Below are 19,807 nucleotides of genomic sequence, written 5' to 3'. Positions count from 1 at the left end.
CTGAGACTTGTTAGAGTTCCTGTTGAATGGATTACATATCAATTAGGCTTGTAAAAATAGCTATACAGACTGCATGGCACACAATTTTATTCAAAAGGAAAACGCATGCTACAGTTCACCAAACTTGGAAACTATTATCTTGCTCTACATCAGAGTTCACAGAGTTAAATCTCATCGGTTCTTGCCACCAGCTGTTTTCCAGTATGCTCCAAAATGAAAGCAGCTGTCTTGCAACAACTGAATAGAGTTCTGAAGGAGTTCAGCACCCTGAAGTGTGCCTTTACCTACATAACTCCCAACTTCTTAACTGTATGAGCCTGCATCTGCCTCAGAAATTCACTTGCCCACAAACACCCACTCCCATACATGTCAGGAGCCAGATTCTGCAGATATATAAAATGCTTCTTGCAGATGATCACTCAAGTTTATCAGTAACGAATTAAGTCACAACTTCTACCTCCAGCCCCAAAAACTGCAAATTAGCGTGAGCAATTCAAGGGGATGCAATCATCTGCAAGCTTCAGCACCCTTCAGGACAGAGGCTGAAGCATTAACTCTTACACAAGGACAGAGCTCTCCTTAACTGAACTGAGACTGCCTAAGGAGAGCCAGCTCAGAGACTCCCTCCCAGCTCACCTGTAGATGTGGAGTGCGAGGCAGTGGGCCTGCCATCTCACGGAGGACGAGTTGGACTCCAGCAAGAAGCAACGAAGGAACTGAATGAGGGTCTCCTTATCAGCAAACTTGTTCAGCTGGTTCACCAGAGCTGTACACAGCTGATCTTCCTGACTGCCCGAACTCTCGCCTAGGAGATATCGGGTGGCAGAAGACAGACAGACTTAGGAAAGCAGATGAATGGAGTACCTCACAGGTAGGCTAGCTTCCTATTTTATAGATCAGAGAGAGAGGCTAATGGGGACAAATTACTGTGTTTCAGGCAACAAGCAAGTTTAATGTTCCTTTCTTTTTCTAAAAATATAACCTAGTACTCCTGACTAACACAGAAGAAAACTGCTGGAAAACTTGCCAGTAGGGATGCTACACATGCTGATAAAAAGAAAAGAATCAATCATGGGGCAGTGAAAAGACTCACAGAGAATCATCTGATAGAGAAAGTCAAAATGGTTCCTTGAAGAAAAGTCAAGAGAGAATTTATGCCCATGACTTTTACAGGAAAGCTTAATTACTTTCCCAGAACTTTAGGTATCCATTAAGCAGCAGCCCTGGCTCCAACGTAGCTTGCAAGTCAGACAGAGGAAACAAGTCTGAACATAATCATTAAAGAGCAGAGCTAACTGGGTGTGCATCTCCAGTACTTGTTTTAATCCCCATGAGCATTTCCACCTCCTACAACCCAGGATAGGCAAGTTAGGTGAAAGCCACTTCCTCACTACAATAGGCAACTTCCATCAGACATCTTAAAGCCCACTCAAGTTAATAAACACTCATAGTGGGTTTGGGATATACTCAGCACTTAACTTCAGCCCCAACTCTTACGGCATACTGCTTTCATCTTTGCCCCTCTCCAATCTACATACGGTAAAACTGCTCTTCTCTCCTAATTGTTGCTGTAGTCTGCAAGCGCCCTTGCCACAATCCACGACCCTTTCACAACAGTGGTATTTATCACAACAAGAAGCAAGCAGTTCTCTCTAGAGTAAGAAACGCTGAGAGGAGCAGACTTCATCCTTAAAACCACCACAGAACAGGGCACAGCTGCAGCTCACCCTCTCTCTCCTTTTCCTTTTCTTCTTTCTTGCTCTTTTTAGTGGAGGATTTGCTCTGTGTTGCTGGCTGCCCAGAGCCTGATGCTGCAGGAGCAGAGGTGGAAGAGGTGCTTGATGATCCAGAGGATGAAGCCACAGATAGAACTTTACTGCCACACAGAGCACAAGACAGCAGCTGCAGAAGAACTGGTGACACTCCTTCATCTACCAGGAAGCTGACTTGAAGGAGGAAATACAGAACCGCTGCAGAGAAAACAAGAAAATCTTTGAAGCCTGAATTAAAATAAAGCAAGCAAAAAACCCTCAACCTAACTTTGAACATGACAAGGACCATCCCACAAACTCACAGAACCTTCCTGTCCCTATACTACAGAAGCGTAACATTTGGGTACACCAAGGTAAAGTGTTTCATCCCAAATTGCACACTGGAACAACGGCAGTGCAAGCAAGAGAACACAGATCTCCTACTCCTGTTCTTGTAAGTTATCCATTACACCATATTGCACTCTTTAGCTAAGGAACAGATGCAATGAGAGCACTGTGATAATTAGTACTGGAAACAGTTCAGTCCTACTCAAAACTCTCAGCTGTGTCCCCCCTTCTTTTTCTCTGCTGAGCTTCCCCATCTGAAAAATCCTGATTCAAACCAAGACATGTAATGTGTCCCCTCTGCTCCCTCAAATACTCTCAGAGGAAGAACTCACAGTCATCTTTAATGCAGAATTTCTGCCAGTTTACTGTTCGCTGTGTGGCGATCTCTGCACAAGCCTTTAAGTGTTCCATCTGAAAGGCACAATGGGACAGGATTAAACACCATGACAGTATTTCTATTACTGACATCTTACATAAATGCAACACACGCTGTTTCCTAGTACAGTGGCACACTTTTCCTTACCAAGCTGATCAACGTATCATACTGCAGGGCAGAGCCTGAACTTGCTGTGACCACACTGGCACGAAGGAAAATGCCTTGCTCTTCCAGGAGCTTTTTGATTCCACGAACGTGAGAGTCCAACGTGTGAAGGTCTCTGAGCTGGCGGTATTTATCCTTTGATCCACAGATAAAGAGCAAAAGCTTGCGGACTTGGCGGCGCACAAATGGAGTCTGCTGGATCATCAGGTACTAGACAAAGAAAAGCCTACAACGTCAGCACTGTGAACTCACCAGTAGGCAACCTGCACCAGCAAATACATGATGTGTTTTCTTACAAAAAGACAAGACACAGGAGATGCACTTATGAATCTGTCAGCTTTAAGGTACAGACACCTGTAAAAGTAAGTCACAGGCAGAAGAAACACTGCACAGCAACATTGCAGTATGCCAAGCTGTGCAATTGTGAAACCACTTCCGAAAACCATTCTTTGTCATCTATGAACTCAAATAAAAAGCTAGTCAAGCTTAATTAAGAAATCCTACACCATACTTGTGCAAACATAAGATAACTTGTTACCTCAAGTAGGAAGCTATACGACTAAAGGAACTGAAAAGACATACTCCAAGTATGTTACTGATTTCTTTTTTAAGGACTAAGTTAAGTACCAGCAACCGAGCACAATGTTACATTGTACCATCTCAGAGATGGTTTTCTATTCAAGTCTTCTGGCAGCAAACACTGAGCTATAGGAAATAATAACAATCTTATTTTCCATGTATGCTTTCCTATAGATTCCTGTTCATCAGGAGTAAAACAAAGCCAACAGTTCACCCTCTTTCAAGGGAGATTAAAAATCAGAGATGGATCTGAGATCAGTTCTGCAAAAGCTCATCTCTCCCACAAAAGGTAACATTACTGGATTTTTTTGGTGAAAATCCGTACACGTATCACATTCTCACTTACCTCAGACAAAAAGTAGAACCAGGAATGATCAAAGATGGGAGGTGGGATGCGGGAGTTTGTGTCTGCAATCTTCTTGATCTGATAGGGCAGCCGCAGAACCATCTCTGTCAAGAGCTGAGTGTAGGCCTCAAAAACATCTGCAGCATGACCCTGAAAGCAAGAGCAATCAATCAGGCTCTGGCACTCAACACTCCCAGCATGATGTCATGACAAGCTACAGGGAGCATTTAAAGATTTTCTAAAAACAAAGCTTTTCTGCACCTTTGCAGCCAGAAGAAACGCTCACAGCTGACAAATAAAAACAAGTCAACAAACCTGCATGAGGACTTTAACTAGAGGGCAACTATTAGGATGCAATAAGTTAGTCTGTAGTAATAAGGCACTTCAGCATATGAGGTTTCAACTCAGGAGACACTCTTACATTTAACTAGGCTTTTTTTCACTGCACCTGTACATTATCAAAGCTCCCCCTCCCCAGCAGCATCTTAGCATAAAGGCACCACAGTGGTTGAACAAGCGGAGGATTTCGTGCGGAAATCCCCACCAACTGCTAGGCTTCCTTGCCACAGTAAGTAGCGGTGGTTCAGAAATTTTGCCTGCCAAGCAAAAGGAGTCATGCGATGAAGTAGCTTCCCTTCAGGAAGATTAACACTTCAACCAGAAACAGTGACAGTAGCTCCACAGAACTGCCTGGTTTAGGAGTGCATCAATGGATATAGCAAGCTGGGCTGCTCCGAGAGAACTCAGAGTAATCCTAGTTGTTAACTATGAGCTAAGGGAATGGATTTTAATGGCGCTACTAAGGGAAAATCAGTTCTGCAAGGATGTTTTTACTTGCTTCTGTGCACCAGCCTTTTAATGCAGGTCACGTAAAGCTAAGAGCATAGGGTAGGACTCACCTTTACATACTGGCGGAGGAAAAAAGGGCTCATGTCAGGTGGAGAAGAAGTAGTGTGAGGTTTCAGGAGCTGGCTGGTGGCTACAGGCTCCTCATCATTCTGCTGGCTTTTCCAGTACTCCAGCAAAGACTTCAACACATGCAGACAGTAGTCAACAGCACCAGAGCTCAACAATGCAGCAGCAGTGGCACTAGAGATGAGGGAGGAAGACTGAAACAAAGAGGAGATGGATTACTAAAGCACCTGAGAACCGCCGTGTCACAAGAGCAGGGTAAGCTGTGAGAATCAGACAGTAGTTGCTGACAGTATGGATAAGAAAGCAGGTTTTTATGAAACTTTTAGAGGCAGCTTTTAAGTTTGGGGTTTGTTTGAGGTTGGGGTTTTTGGTTTTTTGTGTTTATGAAAAGCAACTCAAATATTTACAGAGACTCTTTTGAACAAGCGCTTAGTAAAGGAAAACAAATAAAATCTCTTCTTAAGTCTAATCTCCCCTCGACACATGTGCCAGAGGCCACTCTGCTATGGATTAGACAACTAGGGCTTTTCTTCCCTTTTTTTTTTTCCACTTTTTTTTTTTTAAAGTTGGAATTTCTATTTGTTTATCTGGGATTTGGCCAGCTGGGCGTGAATTCTGGTAGAGAAAGAGTCCCTGTTGCAGATGCTGCTCAGAGGCTCTGCTCCACCCAGGTATTGCTCCACCTGCATTCTGCAAGACGATGAGCTTTGATTTCTGTGGGAAGCTCAAGCGAATAACAAAGGCTGGAGAAAAAGCTACTGTAAATAAAACTATTAAAGCAGCCCTGTAAATCCAAACAAACCCCACAGCTCATAAGCTCATTAAAATTTGATGCAGTTCAGACTAAATTTTTTAACCTCTATGCTTTTTTATTAATCTCCTTCCCACCACACATACTGCTTTTTATGCCTTATTACTGTACCTTTTAGCAACAAATATCTAAGGAATCCTCTTAGCGACTTTTACGTTGACACAGCAGCATATTGCTTTCCAATAATCACATTATAAATCCTCTTTAACCCGTTCAGCACCAGTAAGATGCAAGCAAAAAAATCTGCTAGACCGTTTTAAATATCATTAGTGTGCTGCCCTCAGCTCAGTTGAAACTGCACAAAACAAGCGAATCCAGTTGTCTTTACGTGACGGTTTCCTCCATTCTGAGTTTCAGCAAAGATCTTTTTTGACAAGAGTCAAGTAACATTGCAGATTCCTCACTAATTTTTCCAAAGCACTTTTAACTGCTTTTCAGTTTCAGACCAGCTATTTCACTTAGCAGCTTTTAGACCATCTTTGACGAACAAAAGCCTCCCAACCACATCATCCCCTGACAAAGCTATTTGAAGAAAGTACCTCACAAATGGAAGACTTGGATCCTGACTTTGTTCTGGACATGAACACGCTAAGCAGCCTCATTACCACCAAGTGCACTTCATTCACAGGAGAGCGTTCATTTTTCTTAGACACATCCTGCAAGGACAGAGTTCGCTTACTTACAGAGCTGAGCACAATGTCCTAACCATCTAAATTTCAGTGCTCTGATCCTCATGAAGCATTTCTAATTTAAACTCAAGCAGTAATACTAAAAAAGCAGCACAAATTCCTCAATATAAGGGTAGACAGTGGCCTGGATGTCAGAGAACAGTATCACACAAATGAAAAACTATATATATGTCAATTATGCATTACTGATCACATCTGATTTAAGAGTTTAATTCCAGCAGAACAAACTTTCATGCTCACTTGTGGATGCTGGAACTAGGAAACAGTGAGACTTACACTCCTGTCATTTCCTACCTTACGTGAAGTGAGCCAAGAGAAATAAACGGCCTGACCAGATCCATACAGCAGTGTTCTGTGATTCCCATGCATCTAATTCCTCCATGGAAAGAAACTCTGTCTAAAAGGAGCAAATCGAGAGCGTGTGCACATACTCCAGCTTACCTTTTTGTCCATGCACAGTTCTGCAATCAGTTGGGACAGAAGGTTATCTAAAGCTCCCTTATCTTTCTCATCATCTCCATCTAGGTCTGTTGTGAGCATCAGAATAACCTGGGAATAGAAGTCAGAGAATTAATAGAAGGCAGGTTCCATGTTTTCAAGATAAATACAGATTACCTTTCACAAAGCATTGCAGATTTTACCTTGATTAATCTATGTTCTTTCCCAAATTCTGCCTGCGTCATCACAACCTAATATGAACATTCAGTATAAACCTGAAAGACCCTCCCAAACACATCAGAGCTCAAGGATTTTAGCCATTAGTCTCCTCAGCCAGCTGTACCACCACACTGAGAAAGCGTGCAAGTCTAGCAAAAATCTACAGATAATGAATGCTGTGCAACAGATCAAACACTTTAGAGATGGACTCACACATTCTGACTGGGCAGAAAGGAGAAAGGGAAACGCATGGGCAAACAGAAACCTCGCAGTAGTAGCAATGATTAACTGTTTGATTAAGGCTTAACTCCTAAGCCCTCCCCACCTACCTGCATATAAGGAATAGCCCGGACTCCTCCAACATTCCTCAGCTGAGGTAAGTTTTGCAGCAGCCTCTCCAGCAACATCAATCGGACCATGTGCAGCCTGGGAAGTCAGAAGTCAGGAATCAGACACATCACAAGAAATATTAGACCCAGCAGGATCACCAACAGAGCACTGCAACTGACCACAGTTCAGAGCATGAGGAAATCCTAAGGTCATCAAATCTGCACAGACAGGAGCAGACTCCCTCAGACTTCACAGTCAAGCGATGTCAAAGATGCAAAGCAACTCTGACAAGGGACCTAGTTATTCACTTCAGAACTACACTGCTTAGCATGACCACCTGCAGAATTCAACTGTCTAGAAACAGAGACTACAAATCAGTTCCAAACCGCACTGTAAAAATGACTCAGTGTCTGTTCCCACACAGTGAAAAACTGCAGATCTTTCCACTCTTGCACATACTTTCTTTCCTACCACTGAATTTTACAAGCTCCCAAGCTGTAGATTTTAGCGATTCTTCTGTTAACTAGGCTCACATGGGATTTTTTCATCGCTTTGTACAGGCAGAAGTTTTGTGGGACACACATCAGGTATGTGTAACACCTTACATGGGGAATGCACAGAGTGAGGCATTTTGCAATGGCATTTTGCTCTATTCTATGTTCCTGACTTTCAGTTTTTACTATCCAACAGAGTCCCAAATCATACTCCAATAATTTCAGCACCTATGGTCCACTCCTCTATACAATGACACTGCAGACCAGGTGTGCTAGTCTTGAAGAGGAAAACAAAGCCCCTTGCCTGTTGCTGGTGTGGACGTCTCCCTCTGCCTCTCCTTCCCCTTCTGAACCATCTCCCTCTTGCTGGCCTGTGGTAGTGCTGATAGCGCCTGTGCTTGAGCTGATGCTGCCTGGTCCAGCAGGGTGGCCCTCAGCTGCTGTGTCCCCATAGGCACTACTACGGCCAGACACTGAAAAAGAAAAAAAAGGGAAAGACAATGTCAACACAATTGAACATGCACTTTGCCTGCTTCATAGCAACTGATGCAGCTGAACTATACTTCGGAATTACGATTCTAAGGAGATCGTGTCCTTGGTTATCTTCATAAAGCCAGAAGACAGTCACTTCCACAGATGCAACTTAACACCCCTAGCATTCTTTTGTTTGCCAAGCCTCATCTTTGTGGCTCAAATTGAATTGGTTCCACAGCAGTAATTTAAACTGAGTCAGAAGAGGTGTGGATGGGCAGTGTGGACATTTTTTTTTTATAAAAGTCTGTGGTCATTTTACCTGGGTATCAGTCCCAAGCAAAAGAGAAATTAATTCTATCCCATTCAAACTTATCCAGCAGTATAGTGAATTCTTTCAGTCTTGCTCTAGGCTAGTGCTTTCTGTTATTACAGGCCAGCAAAAGCTACTGCAGATTCCACACTCCCAGAGAACCACAAGAAGTAAGCAAATATTCAGTCTGTATGGCACTTGGGCAGAAACCATAAAATGCATGGCATCATCTATTTGGAACTGAGATTTCTTTTTTGCCAGGAATTACCCATCCCCTCCCCCTTGGGTAAAGTCCTATGACAGTAGAAAACAGACGTGCAGACACTGGTGCAGCAAGACACACTTACCACTGTGCTCACCAGCGACGGAGTCCACCGCGCTGCCACCGCTCTCAGAGCCCACGCTCCCACCATGGTCTGCAGGTGAAGTCCGAAGAGTTGAGCCATCTGTTGCAGCTGTGCTGCCTTCATCATCAGACGCTGGAGCTAAGAGAATAAAGAGAGCTGTTACAAGTAAAAACACTGCCTTGATATAACTTCAAAAGACGCACATGCTACAAAAGAAAAGTCACGAATATTGATCTTCATTTTTTGTGTCAATTTTTAACTACAAATAAAAGGGCACTTAGAAGCGTCCATCAGTACATTTAAAGCCTGCTAAAAGCAGTGGAGGGGAGACACCTGAGAAGGAAACCTTCTCATCAAATAGACAACCATGCAAGTTACTTGAAAAACAATGTCTGGTTGTTTATAAATGCAAAGGAAATACAGTATATGGTTTATTTTGTCTGCTTTATTTTAAGGAGAGGAAATAACTTCCTTAGAAGCCTACAATGAAAGTCCATCAAAGCAGGAAAAGGCCATAAATATGCTATCAAAAAATACATGAAGTCAATAGTAATAATTGGTTCTTCAAAACCATATTTACAAACAAATTTAAAATCATTATTTAGGTCAAAATCAAAAAAGCTTGATTCCTTGCAGTGAACAGTTACCTGATGCCGTTGTATCTGAGAGCGTTCCAGCATCAAGAGAAGAAGAGCTGGGTGCTTGGCCAGACAGTCCTAAGCTCTGAAGTCCAAGTGCACTACTGCTGCTCCCTGCAAGAGAACAAATGATGAGTATCTTTCAGTAAGAGAATTATGTTAACTCTGCCCTTCTCTGTACATTTCACAGTTCTATTATCTTTGCTTTTTTGGCGGTGACATCAACAGCTTCTGCTTTGTTTCTTTCCCAGTTTCCTCATATTCTATCTACCTTTTTGACAGTCAATAACGCCTACATTGTACCTTGCTGATCTTGTTGTAGGCTCAGGGCAATAGCCAATTCCACCATTGTTTCATCATCTGCATCTGGAGGAATATCCAACATAGGGGGGAATCCCTCTGCTCCAGCCAGAAGAGCCTCCAGGGGAGAAGGGTTCCCATTATTCACGTTTTCCGAAGTCTCCAGAACCATGGATTCAGACTATGGAGAGGAAACACAGTGAGAGTTTTCACCAAACCACCACCAGCTAATGGACCACTACAAACTTTCATCATAACTAAATCAAACTCAAGTATCTAACATACTCAAAAGGCTCCGAAGAGAAGCACTCTGGACTTACCACCATCTCAAAGTCCCCATGATCAACTTCGCTTTGCTCTTGACTTTCTTGTCGGATATGCTCGCCATTTGCTATCCCAGAACTCTGTAGTTTGTCTTCTGCATCGTCATCGTCATCATCATCCTTATCTCCTGAGTTGCAAAGGATTAATTCACAAATGTTTTTTCATGAACAAGTTAATTAATGCTGGGAAAGAACCCTAAGCTATCCTCAGTTTACCCCCAGTCACTAACAGATTCCATGACAACTACAATTCATGTCAACGCTAAAAGAGTATCTCTTGGATGGAGACTTGATACCCTAACTTTGCTCTGCACACATCTTTACAACTGATTTATAAGGACTTGAAAACAGGCACAGAAATACTAAGACAGTCTGGATTACTACCCTCTAGAAAAAATAATCAGATTTCCCTATCACTGAAAGGGGAATATCTCAGAGAGATCTCCTCTTTGAATCCCAAAATATCAAAGAAGAGGTGAATATTTAAAAAAAAAAAAGCTTTTAGGGGGCAAGAGAGAGCAAAAGAAAGGAGAAAGATTGGGTTTAGTCTTTTTAAGTCCCAATTTATAAGACTACTTCATTTCTTCTCTTTTCTGAAAAATAAAGTAGGTCATGCTCATTTAAAGGCAAAGACGAATGAATATTGCATACCCATAGGAGTATTGCTCCGAGGGGAGGATGGCAAGGTGACGTGTCTTCGCTTATTCCTTGGTCTCAACACTCTGATCAAAGCTTGTTTGCAAGAAAAGCTCACTGCAGGATCCTGGAGGGTTAATAGTTAATCATTAAAATTCTTAAGCTTTAAGTGCTTATTCACAGCATTTGGAAAGATAGCTAAAAATACACTTGTGACTCTCTGTTGGTCATGATTCATGTAAGACATATGTCACTGCTTAACTTCTAAACTCCTTGTTTCCTCCAACAGCCATAAAGCAATACTCACCATTCCACATGCAGTGCATGCTAAACATTACTAAAACATAAGTAGAGAGAAATTCCTCCTTCATTCACTTCTGGCTATATGTTTCTGGCTGCATGCCTCTCTCTTGTATCTGTACTATGTATTATCATTCTACCTGTATTTAATTCTTTTTGTATTATAGAATCACAGAATCATTTAGTTTGGAAAAGTCTTTTAAGATCATCGAGTCCAACTATAAACCTGGCACTGCCAAGTCCCACTAAACCATGTCCCTAAGCACCACATCTACACAGGGATGGTGACTCAACCACTTCCCCAGGCAGCCTGTTCCAGTGCCCAAAAACCCTTTCAGTAAAGAAATTTTTCCTGATATCTAGTCTAAATATCCCCTGGTGCAGTGTTATAGGCTGAAGCAGAGTAGAGCAAGATTACATACCGGGCAAAGTAACATCTGCATGTAGATCTTGGATGCTGTATGGATACAATCCAGTTCACACGTGCAGTATCCATGGATAATATCCACTAAAGCATTGACTGTGGCTTCAACATGAGTGAGACCTAAGAAGGAATAAAAGCAGGACTGTAATCAGCTATCTTTCCATTTCAGCACAGAGTGAGACACTGCAGGAAGCATCTTCTGTTTGTAGACTTCAAGGCACAATGCTGGCACCACAAATATATTGAAGTTTTAATCCAAAATGAGCTTACACGCTAGTCTTGTCTAACGGAATACTGTGCACGCCATATACCAACACAACTAAGTATCCTCTAACACCATCCATGAAGTCAAATGTGAATAAATCAATCATCAGCCCCTTTTTACTAGCACAATACACATACTTCAGAACAAAAGCACTAGAGTAGAATTTGCAGATATAACTTAGAAAGCACGCATTGCATCATTAGCATCTTAAGCCTAGTTCGGAACAAGTAATTTTCTCTGTTTACAAGCTTAAAATAAGATCCTTCAAAATACACAAGCTTGATGATTGCAAACAAAGAGCTAGCACACCTGGCAGGCAGGCAGGGGCAAGGAAGGCGTTTTTGGGTTTTGACGCATGTAGCTTCCAGAAGTGGTTAACCAGCTGGGTAATAAACGTGCAGCCATCTCCTTCAGCGTGTTTCTGGGCCTCCTGGCCTTCTTCACTCTCTGTACAGATTAAAAAACAGTTGTCAGATATGTGCAGGGGAAAGCATTAACAAGCAGGGTAACACCAAGTTTATTGAAATGGCTTTTGTTAGAGACTCTGATGTCCTTGTTACAAGGACTATCGCATGCCTAACAAATGTGTCAAATACAATCCTTGTCACACTGAACCAGATACCCCAAGACATCTTCAATTATGACAACAGAAGGCTGAAGAAAATCACAGACTTCTGTACCTGTTTCCAACTGTGGCAGCTTTGATTCTGTATAGTGGACCAGATTGTTGGGTCTCATAATAGCAATCGATCGAGCCGTGATGACCAGTCTCTGAAACACTTCAGGATCAAGGTCCTTTCCTTCTTTGGTTGAGGAACTCAAATACTGAATGGCTTTACTTAGCAATGCTTGATCCTGTAAAGTGAAAGATAACACAGGCAAAGAAAAACAACAGACAGAAGCACAACAAAGCAACTGAAGCACGACTGCAGGACAGGTCCTGGGGAAATCCAGCATGCACTGCTTTAACTCTTGGCTAACCTCATCTAGGAAGGACAACTAATATTAACAAGTCACCCTGTAACAAAAGGAATCTGGCTTGAGAATTGATTTTCACATTTGCTTCCCCCTCAGGCTTAAATGAGGATGGAAAGACTAGTGCATGAACACAATCATTCAAGTGGTTAGCTAAGGCTATCTGCAGGCATCTGTGCATTTACTGCAATTATGTTAGCACACAGTCTAACCACTACTTACCCTAGTATTTTCCTACCACCCTAAGCCAGATGCCTGTGGAAACAGAAACCAGAGCTACGGACACAGTTTGCAAACAAACTTCATGAGTTTCGAGATCCTGATTTCTCTAGTGTAACCGACATTACTTCCCACCAAAAATCTTCAAGAAGCATTTTTAAGTAGTGAAGTTCTGGTGAAACACAACAGCCAGCAAGGCAGGCAGCAGGAGCTAAACGGAAGCTAGCCACCAGGTTTATGCTGCACGGAGGAAGGGTTTTCTAGGGGCATGTTGCACCTCAATCATGAACTGGCAAGTTACAGGAGACTTGCACCATGTTACCTTGTGGTTATGGTATGCCGAGCGGCTGGTGTGCAAGCTGGCCAAGAGGCTCTTGGTTTGCTGCTGGACGCTGGAAGGAGCTGGCATGGACAGCAGCATAGTAGCCAGTTCCTGAGCTGCCACCTTATTCTTCTCCTGCTCCCAAGAACAGACAAAAAACAGTCTTCAGTACATTTACCATTAAGGTGATGCACGAGTCTGATTTCTCAGCATACCTGCAGCTCTCTCCCCTCCTTGCACTGTGCAATTAAGTTTCTGCCTTCCTTCAATATCGTTTTGATAGCCTCCTCAATTTATTGTTTGACATTTATGGAACATTTTACATGTCTACATAAGAAAAGTCCTTTTGAGATTTATGGGCTTCTACCCTGCTGTTTTTGTAAACGAGGTCAGTCTACAGCACAAAAATCCCACAAGCAATAAATGCAAATGCCAATTGTCATTCCAAACTAGTTTCAAATGCTTTTCGCTAAGTCAACTTTCAGATCAGTGCTCTGAGCAAAACGGATGCGGCTCTCTTCTGTATCAGGCCCCCAGGGCTGCAGGAGGTGCTGCTGATCTTGCCCCTCCTCCCCCATCTCTGAAAGCTCAAGAATGTATTCAGAAAGTTACTTGCCTTCTCGTTGACTGGTCCTACAGCAAAGCAGCTTTCCAGCGCTTCTAAAGAACTCACTACTAGCCTGAAGGGAGAAAGGAAAGCAGGCTTGAGTACAGCAACCCTTCTCTCTCCTTAGCACTTTGCTTTATGCGGGCTACAGTCATGAGTAGCTCAGAGACAGCTAACGAATGCCAAGTACAAAATCAAAGCATGATAAAACCTGCCACAGGCACCATGCATATCATTTCATTGTGTTACAGACCAGAGTTAAACCTGGCTCACGCTCACAGACAAACTTAGGACTGCTTTAATAATCCACAGCTGAAAGACAGGGGCTTTTCTCTACCAAAGAGGATAAAACATTTCCTTACGCAGCCTGCAGCAGGGATAACTTGGATTGTCTTGACGGTACCAATTCACCATGGCCCACAGACGTACATATGACTGCAGATCAAGGGTTGGTATGACACATGGGAAAAAGCGTAACCGACTTTTCTAAGGGAGCAAGATTCTACTTGCTTGCTATTTTCACACAGGTTGCTCTTTCCAATTTGGAGTTCCAGTGCAAATTATTCCAGACAAAAATTATCTTGGAGCACTAGGTATGACTCAAGTGAGAGATGCTCAGGTCCAAACTTTTGACAGCAGTAAGGCAGGCTAGTAAAATACTTGCCCCAAGGGAAAACCTTATTTACAACTTGTGGCAAAGTGCTGAATTTCCCTGGCAGCACCACTTCACGCCTCACGGTAGAACTACCTGAAACGCCATCTGACACACCGCAAGGAGCAGTGCAAGAATACAGGAAAAAGGAGGGAAGAGATAGCATTAAGGGGAGAAGTAACAGTGTAGGATTGGATACGAGGTACAAGAAACAACAATTGTCTGGTCTGGTGGTGATAAATAACACCACATTCCCCTACCCACAGCCGCCCTCCATAAAGCTAGTAGGGAATATAAGTGGGAGAAAAAGACGCAAGGAGGGAACAAAGCGAAAAGAGGAGCCTGTCAAACAAGCAACAGTTACACTGTATACAGCAAAAATCTGCAAACCACCTCATCTTTACATTTTGCTAAACCATCTGCCATGCAATGACCAGAATGTAAAGAAGCAAATGTCACTTGGAAAACAAAACAAAAAACAACAGTCAACAAAAGCCACATCATGGGTTCTGTCTCTCTGACACACACTCATTCGTGCAGAGAAAAGGATGGCATACTAACCGGTCCAGGGTGGTTAGGGACTCAGTTTCAGAACTTTGGGGGAGCAAAGAAAAAGGAAAAAAAAATAAAAATGTGTAAAGCTTACAGAAAAACTCCCTAGAACACATTCTAAGCAAAAGGCAAATTAAATGGGGAAATCAGGAAGCCAGGAGAGCGCTATATACAATAAATCTAAGCACGGTTCTTTCTATCTGGGCAGCAGACACTTGCCTAATAGCAAAACAAATAAAGGAGATCCAGGCCACCTAGCACAGAGAAGCCAAGCACACTGCCTAAAGCACCACTGAAGGTTAAATCTGAAGTGCAGACACCAAACTTCTGATAGGAAAGCTGCCTCTTGCCTGCCATTAGCTGTTCCTACTCAAGAGGCCCTTTATAAGGTAACCATGCTGCATTCTGTAACACGTAAGTAAAAATAAAAAGAGGTTTTTTTTTTGGTTCTGCGTTTTTAGAACATAATCCCACTGCTTTGGAAAAACCAGAAGGCATGTCTGTGCAGAGAGGGACATCTTGTGGAGACGTCAGAGCAGAGGAGGGAAGAAAAGAAAAAATAAGCACAGGAAAAAGGTCCCATGAACTATCAGACAAAATATTAAAGGATGGCCAAACGGGTCCTTCAACTGGACATAACTGCCACTTCAAGCCCTGAACCTTTACCTGAGAATTTCAGTAAGACAAAATTAACAACCACCTACTCCCAGTCAAACAGCATATCCCTTAAAATCCTCATTTTTCAGCAGTGCTAAGTCTTCTTTGATCTGTTTCCCTCCTATCCTTGCTAGCTTACCAGGTTTTCTACAACCTTTATGATACGGACTATATGAGCTCAGAGAAAGAAAATGGGGTGGATATAAAAAAAGGTTCTCTTTCTTCTGCTAAATACATGCCCAGCTCACCCTTGTGGTTTGACTCTCAGCAGGGATACAAAGGGGGAAAAAACTCCATGCTTTCTCCACCACAGTAGTCAAGCCCGAGGCATATGGGCTACAAAATAAGTTGATGGGAATCACTAGCCTAAAGCAAAGACACACACAAAGCCTTCCTCAAGACTGAACTTAAATTCAGAGGGGCCTAGCCTTTGTGAGCTCTAGAGAATGAAAAAGGGCCAGCTTGAAATGAGAAAATGTACCAAGGCAGCAGAAATCTCTTTTAGCTCTTCACAACTGCTCTAACAAACGAACTTAGCAACATGAAGCATGCACACAGATCTATCCATCTACACCACCAGATAAATCGAGAGTGAGGACAAAGCCCTCCTTAGAAGAAAATCAATGACTTCTCAGTTGTTGTTTTCTATGACAGTGAGAACAACTCACTAACTCCCTTAAGTTCTCCCAGTTAAGAAAGGCACACGAGTGTACCTAGGTCCCCTCTACAGCAACTACCCATTTTCAAGGAGAAATAGAAGAAAGACTGCAGAAATACCTCTCCAGGACAGTTCCAGTGGCAGCAGCAGGGGTAGCCGACTCTGTGTCTCCAGTGCCATTCCCTTGATTGAGGTTTGGGGGACAAACATTGCTCACTGAAGCAGATGGGAAATCCTCAGGGGGCTCATCAGGCCATCCAAACTGCTCTTTGGTTTTGCCATAAATTTTTATGGAATCCATCATTGTGACTCCAGCAGGATCCACAGAAGCTCCAACTGTAGTGATGAGAGAAATTTCTTATAACCTAATAAAACAGTTTCTTTTGAATACAAACAAGTATAGCCTCATAAGGTCAGGATAGTGACTACACTGCATCATTAATATATTAATATACAGCCACTCTGACAGTTTCATCTCCTTTTCAAGGCCACTTTCCTTTTCTATTATCTCAACACGAAACTATTGAGCCAAGCTACTGTACATTCATCCAATGCAGCAAGAAACTCGGCCATAAATAAAGTTATTAAATGTTCAGGATTGAACCCCTCAAATTCCTTCTGTAGGTAGGTCAAAGAAACCGATTGTGGAAACCCTTGCTACTATGAGGTGAAGCACAGCACATTCAACCCACTCAAGCAAAACCAAGAGGTAGTCAAGGGAAACAAAGACTCACTGAAGATGGTCAGTTTTTTGTCAGCCTGCAACGCTTCCTCGCGAGTGAAAGGGAAGTCAAACCAACGAGCTCTGGTCATGTTCAGCTGCATGGTGCGGCCAAAGATCTCCAAGTACGAGGGCGCTCGCTCTATTGCTTGTGTGCCAATCTGGATCCGCATGCCTGTCATCACCATTGTGCTGTTATTGTTCGTCACTTCGATGGTGAAACCCCCAGGCTGTAGAAGACAAATCACAGCTCAGAAAGATGAAGTCAAAAATTCACTCCCAAGCTAAAAATCTGAAGTCTGTACACAGGTGCCTCCACGGTTTACCCAACAGTATCACAGGATTTGTACAGGATCATTTGAATAAAGCAGACTTGTAAGAAAAGGCATGCTACCAATCCGGACAATAAAGTCACATAGAAGCCCACCAGAATCCCCAGATTGCCCCACTTACCTTTGTGTTGGCCACATACATGCCAGTGGAATTGAGCCGGTGCTTTATCTGCTGAGCATTGTAAACCTGCAGCAGGTCATTGCCTCCAAACTCCACATCGGTGAGTTGCTGGTTGTGTTCAAAGAAGTCAATAGGGAAGTTCACTTGGCTGGATGTGCGAGTTGCTAGAAGTGAAGAGAGAAGTTTTTGACAAAACACATTCTAAACAGGCAAAGCTATGGTAAAAAAGCTGCAGAATGAGTTTGCCTTCTTTGGAAATGCCCGTGCGAGCCAGATAGCTATGTACTTTTATATACATCCATGGAAATATTTTGCCCAAACTTAGCCACTACTTAGCCCTGAGGTTAACCGCTAATTGTCAGAAGTGAACATCTTAAGTATCTATACAATGCCAATCAATCTTTGCATCTACATTTGCCGCCACTACCTTGCACAAGATATGTATGAGGAGTCCCTTACTAATAGCAGCTGCCTTGCGCTTGCGAACTGGCTTCATGATGCTGATGACGCTGCTAGGTTGGAGAGAGGGCTGGAGCCAGTAGGACGTATTCTCTACATTGGCCATGTAGATCCTCAGGCTGCCATCTTCGCACAGGAGGATCATAGTGGTCCTCTGCTGCTCGTTGCAGGCTGTGTGACGGATGGCCACCATGTCCTGAATCTGCAAGGGCAAGCAATGCAAGTCAAGGAAAGGACCTGACAACTGCTGCTTGAAGAAACAAACTCTTTGCATTAGAAAAGCTGCAAAGACTAGAGATCTTGCTGGTGGAACAACACGAAACCACATTTTAAGGGCCAAAAGTACAGGGGACTATGACTAACCTTTGCTTTGGCTGGCAAGGTTTTAATCTCCTGGATGAGAAAGGTGTCCGGCTTCACCATCACCACCAGTGGGACGCCTGTGGTTTGCTGAACACAGCACACCAAGCCAGGATGGTTCATCACCTCAGACCACTGACACAGTGCCGGTGAAGTCTTACTCCCACCATTTGAACTGCAAGAGATGAAGGGCAGAATTATGTTAATTTAAGAAGCAACACAAGTGAAAACACACAGAATTCGTCACTGTTCTAATCAGTTAAAGCTTCGTTCTCGGCAGGAATTCAAAGCACTGCATTATCACAGCCCTGATCTCTACCCTGAAAACTCGAGGAAAGACACTTAGTAATGTTTTATGCCCAAAACCAAGGAAGTAATTTTAAAATGGCTTTCAGCTATCTTTTTATCTGAACAGACACACAGTTCCGTGTTTCAACACACCCAGCAGCACTGAGCATGGCCAATGCAGGAGAATCTGTGCGACACTGCTCACTGGAAAAAAAAAAAAAGAAGCTGCAAAAAGACTAAGCCAAACTCGACTGGGGCTAGCGAGCTCTCGGAACCTGAGCCTTCTACAGAGCTTACTCACGACAGTGGCTTTGTGTCAGGCTAGTGAAGAGTCTGTGGCCTAAATGCCCAGCTCTGCTTGTCAGACCAGATGATAGAATAGCTTTTTTCTTGCCACATTCATAGCATAAGAGATTGGTTTCCCTCAAGGGAGTCTGAAAATAAGCCTTAATATGCACAATACACAAGGTCCACTGCAGTACTGGTGCCGAAAGGAAACAAAGGCTTCCAGCTCTGCAGCCTCTGCGAGGGTGGATAATCCCATTGGTTCCAGCTGCTGCACCAGTAGCAGTTCTGCACTGTGCAGCAAGACTGCTCTGAAGCCACCTTTCCGCTGTGAAATCCTACTGGGAAGAAAAAAAATGCATACACACCCCACTGCTGAAACAGCCAGCTTTGGTTTCAAATCAGTCTGCAATTAGGGCAGAAGCACCACGACAAGTAGCAAGAAATCATCAGCCAAAAAGGGGATCTTCACCACAAGCTTTGGCCATTCAAAGCTGGGATGTTAAGAATACTTAGTAGTATTTATTAATAATAAACAGAAGTGAAAACTTCAGGGGAGTCTTCCACATGAGTCTCACCTCTTTATGTTAATTGGGAACAGCCGCTGCACTTCCAGATTGGCCCGGCTGATAGTGGCTGCAAAGGATTTGCCTTGACAGTAACTGAAGAACAACATCTGTAGCACATGGGAGTAATACACTGACACACCACCTCCTGCTACCTGGCCATTACTGTCCTGTGGGATCAGAGAAACAACAATTAAGATAAACACGCATCCTCCAAAACAGTCTGTCAGGCTTTTAAATTTCTCATGATGGAATTCTTCCAAAAGCCTCTCCCCTGCCCCTTCCCCACCAGTGAGAAAACGCATTGACAATGTTCTAAGATGAACTCCTTGGTGAACTCATCCATCAGATACTTCAAAGGCTTTTAAAGGGGATACCGAGATTGCATACCCGTGGGCTGTAGGCAGTGCCCTCAGCTACCACATCTGTGTGCTTGAATGGTGTATGACAATCTCACATGGAGCACTCCCCATGTTTCCAGCTCATAAAAGAGCTTTCCTGAGGGCCGACTTCTCATCTATTCCCCTGTTTTGGAGCAGGCTGGTGTAAAAACAC

The 19,807-nt window shown here is 43.2% G+C and overlaps 1 protein-coding gene across 1 annotated transcript in view; it reads right to left on the bottom strand.

Annotated features, from left to right (window-relative positions):
- UBR4 (ubiquitin protein ligase E3 component n-recognin 4) overlaps window positions 1-19,807 on the bottom strand; it is a gene marked incomplete at its 5' end in the record, with an annotated part of 67,547 nt that overhangs the window by 30,327 nt on the left and 17,413 nt on the right. Inside the window, 27 exon segments of the mRNA XM_009696090.1 lie at window positions 2-19; window positions 637-805; window positions 1,728-1,970; window positions 2,432-2,510; window positions 2,623-2,850; window positions 3,566-3,715; window positions 4,465-4,674; window positions 5,831-5,947; window positions 6,422-6,529; window positions 6,967-7,063; window positions 7,766-7,934; window positions 8,593-8,730; window positions 9,240-9,344; window positions 9,534-9,711; window positions 9,851-9,981; window positions 10,505-10,616; window positions 11,212-11,333; window positions 11,788-11,925; window positions 12,159-12,333; window positions 12,995-13,129; window positions 13,611-13,674; window positions 16,240-16,456; window positions 16,855-17,071; window positions 17,295-17,458; window positions 17,754-17,955; window positions 18,117-18,288; window positions 19,265-19,422. Of these exon segments, the coding sequence (XP_009694392.1) occupies window positions 2-19; window positions 637-805; window positions 1,728-1,970; window positions 2,432-2,510; window positions 2,623-2,850; window positions 3,566-3,715; window positions 4,465-4,674; window positions 5,831-5,947; window positions 6,422-6,529; window positions 6,967-7,063; window positions 7,766-7,934; window positions 8,593-8,730; window positions 9,240-9,344; window positions 9,534-9,711; window positions 9,851-9,981; window positions 10,505-10,616; window positions 11,212-11,333; window positions 11,788-11,925; window positions 12,159-12,333; window positions 12,995-13,129; window positions 13,611-13,674; window positions 16,240-16,456; window positions 16,855-17,071; window positions 17,295-17,458; window positions 17,754-17,955; window positions 18,117-18,288; window positions 19,265-19,422 (4,016 nt within the window).

This window comes from Cariama cristata, unplaced genomic scaffold, assembly GCF_000690535.1.
Source record: "Cariama cristata isolate BGI_N322 unplaced genomic scaffold, ASM69053v1 scaffold17272, whole genome shotgun sequence".
Lineage (NCBI taxonomy): Eukaryota > Metazoa > Chordata > Aves > Cariamiformes > Cariamidae > Cariama > Cariama cristata.
Note: the sequence above shows the minus strand (reverse complement) of the source record. Positions and strands in the feature narration are given on the sequence as shown.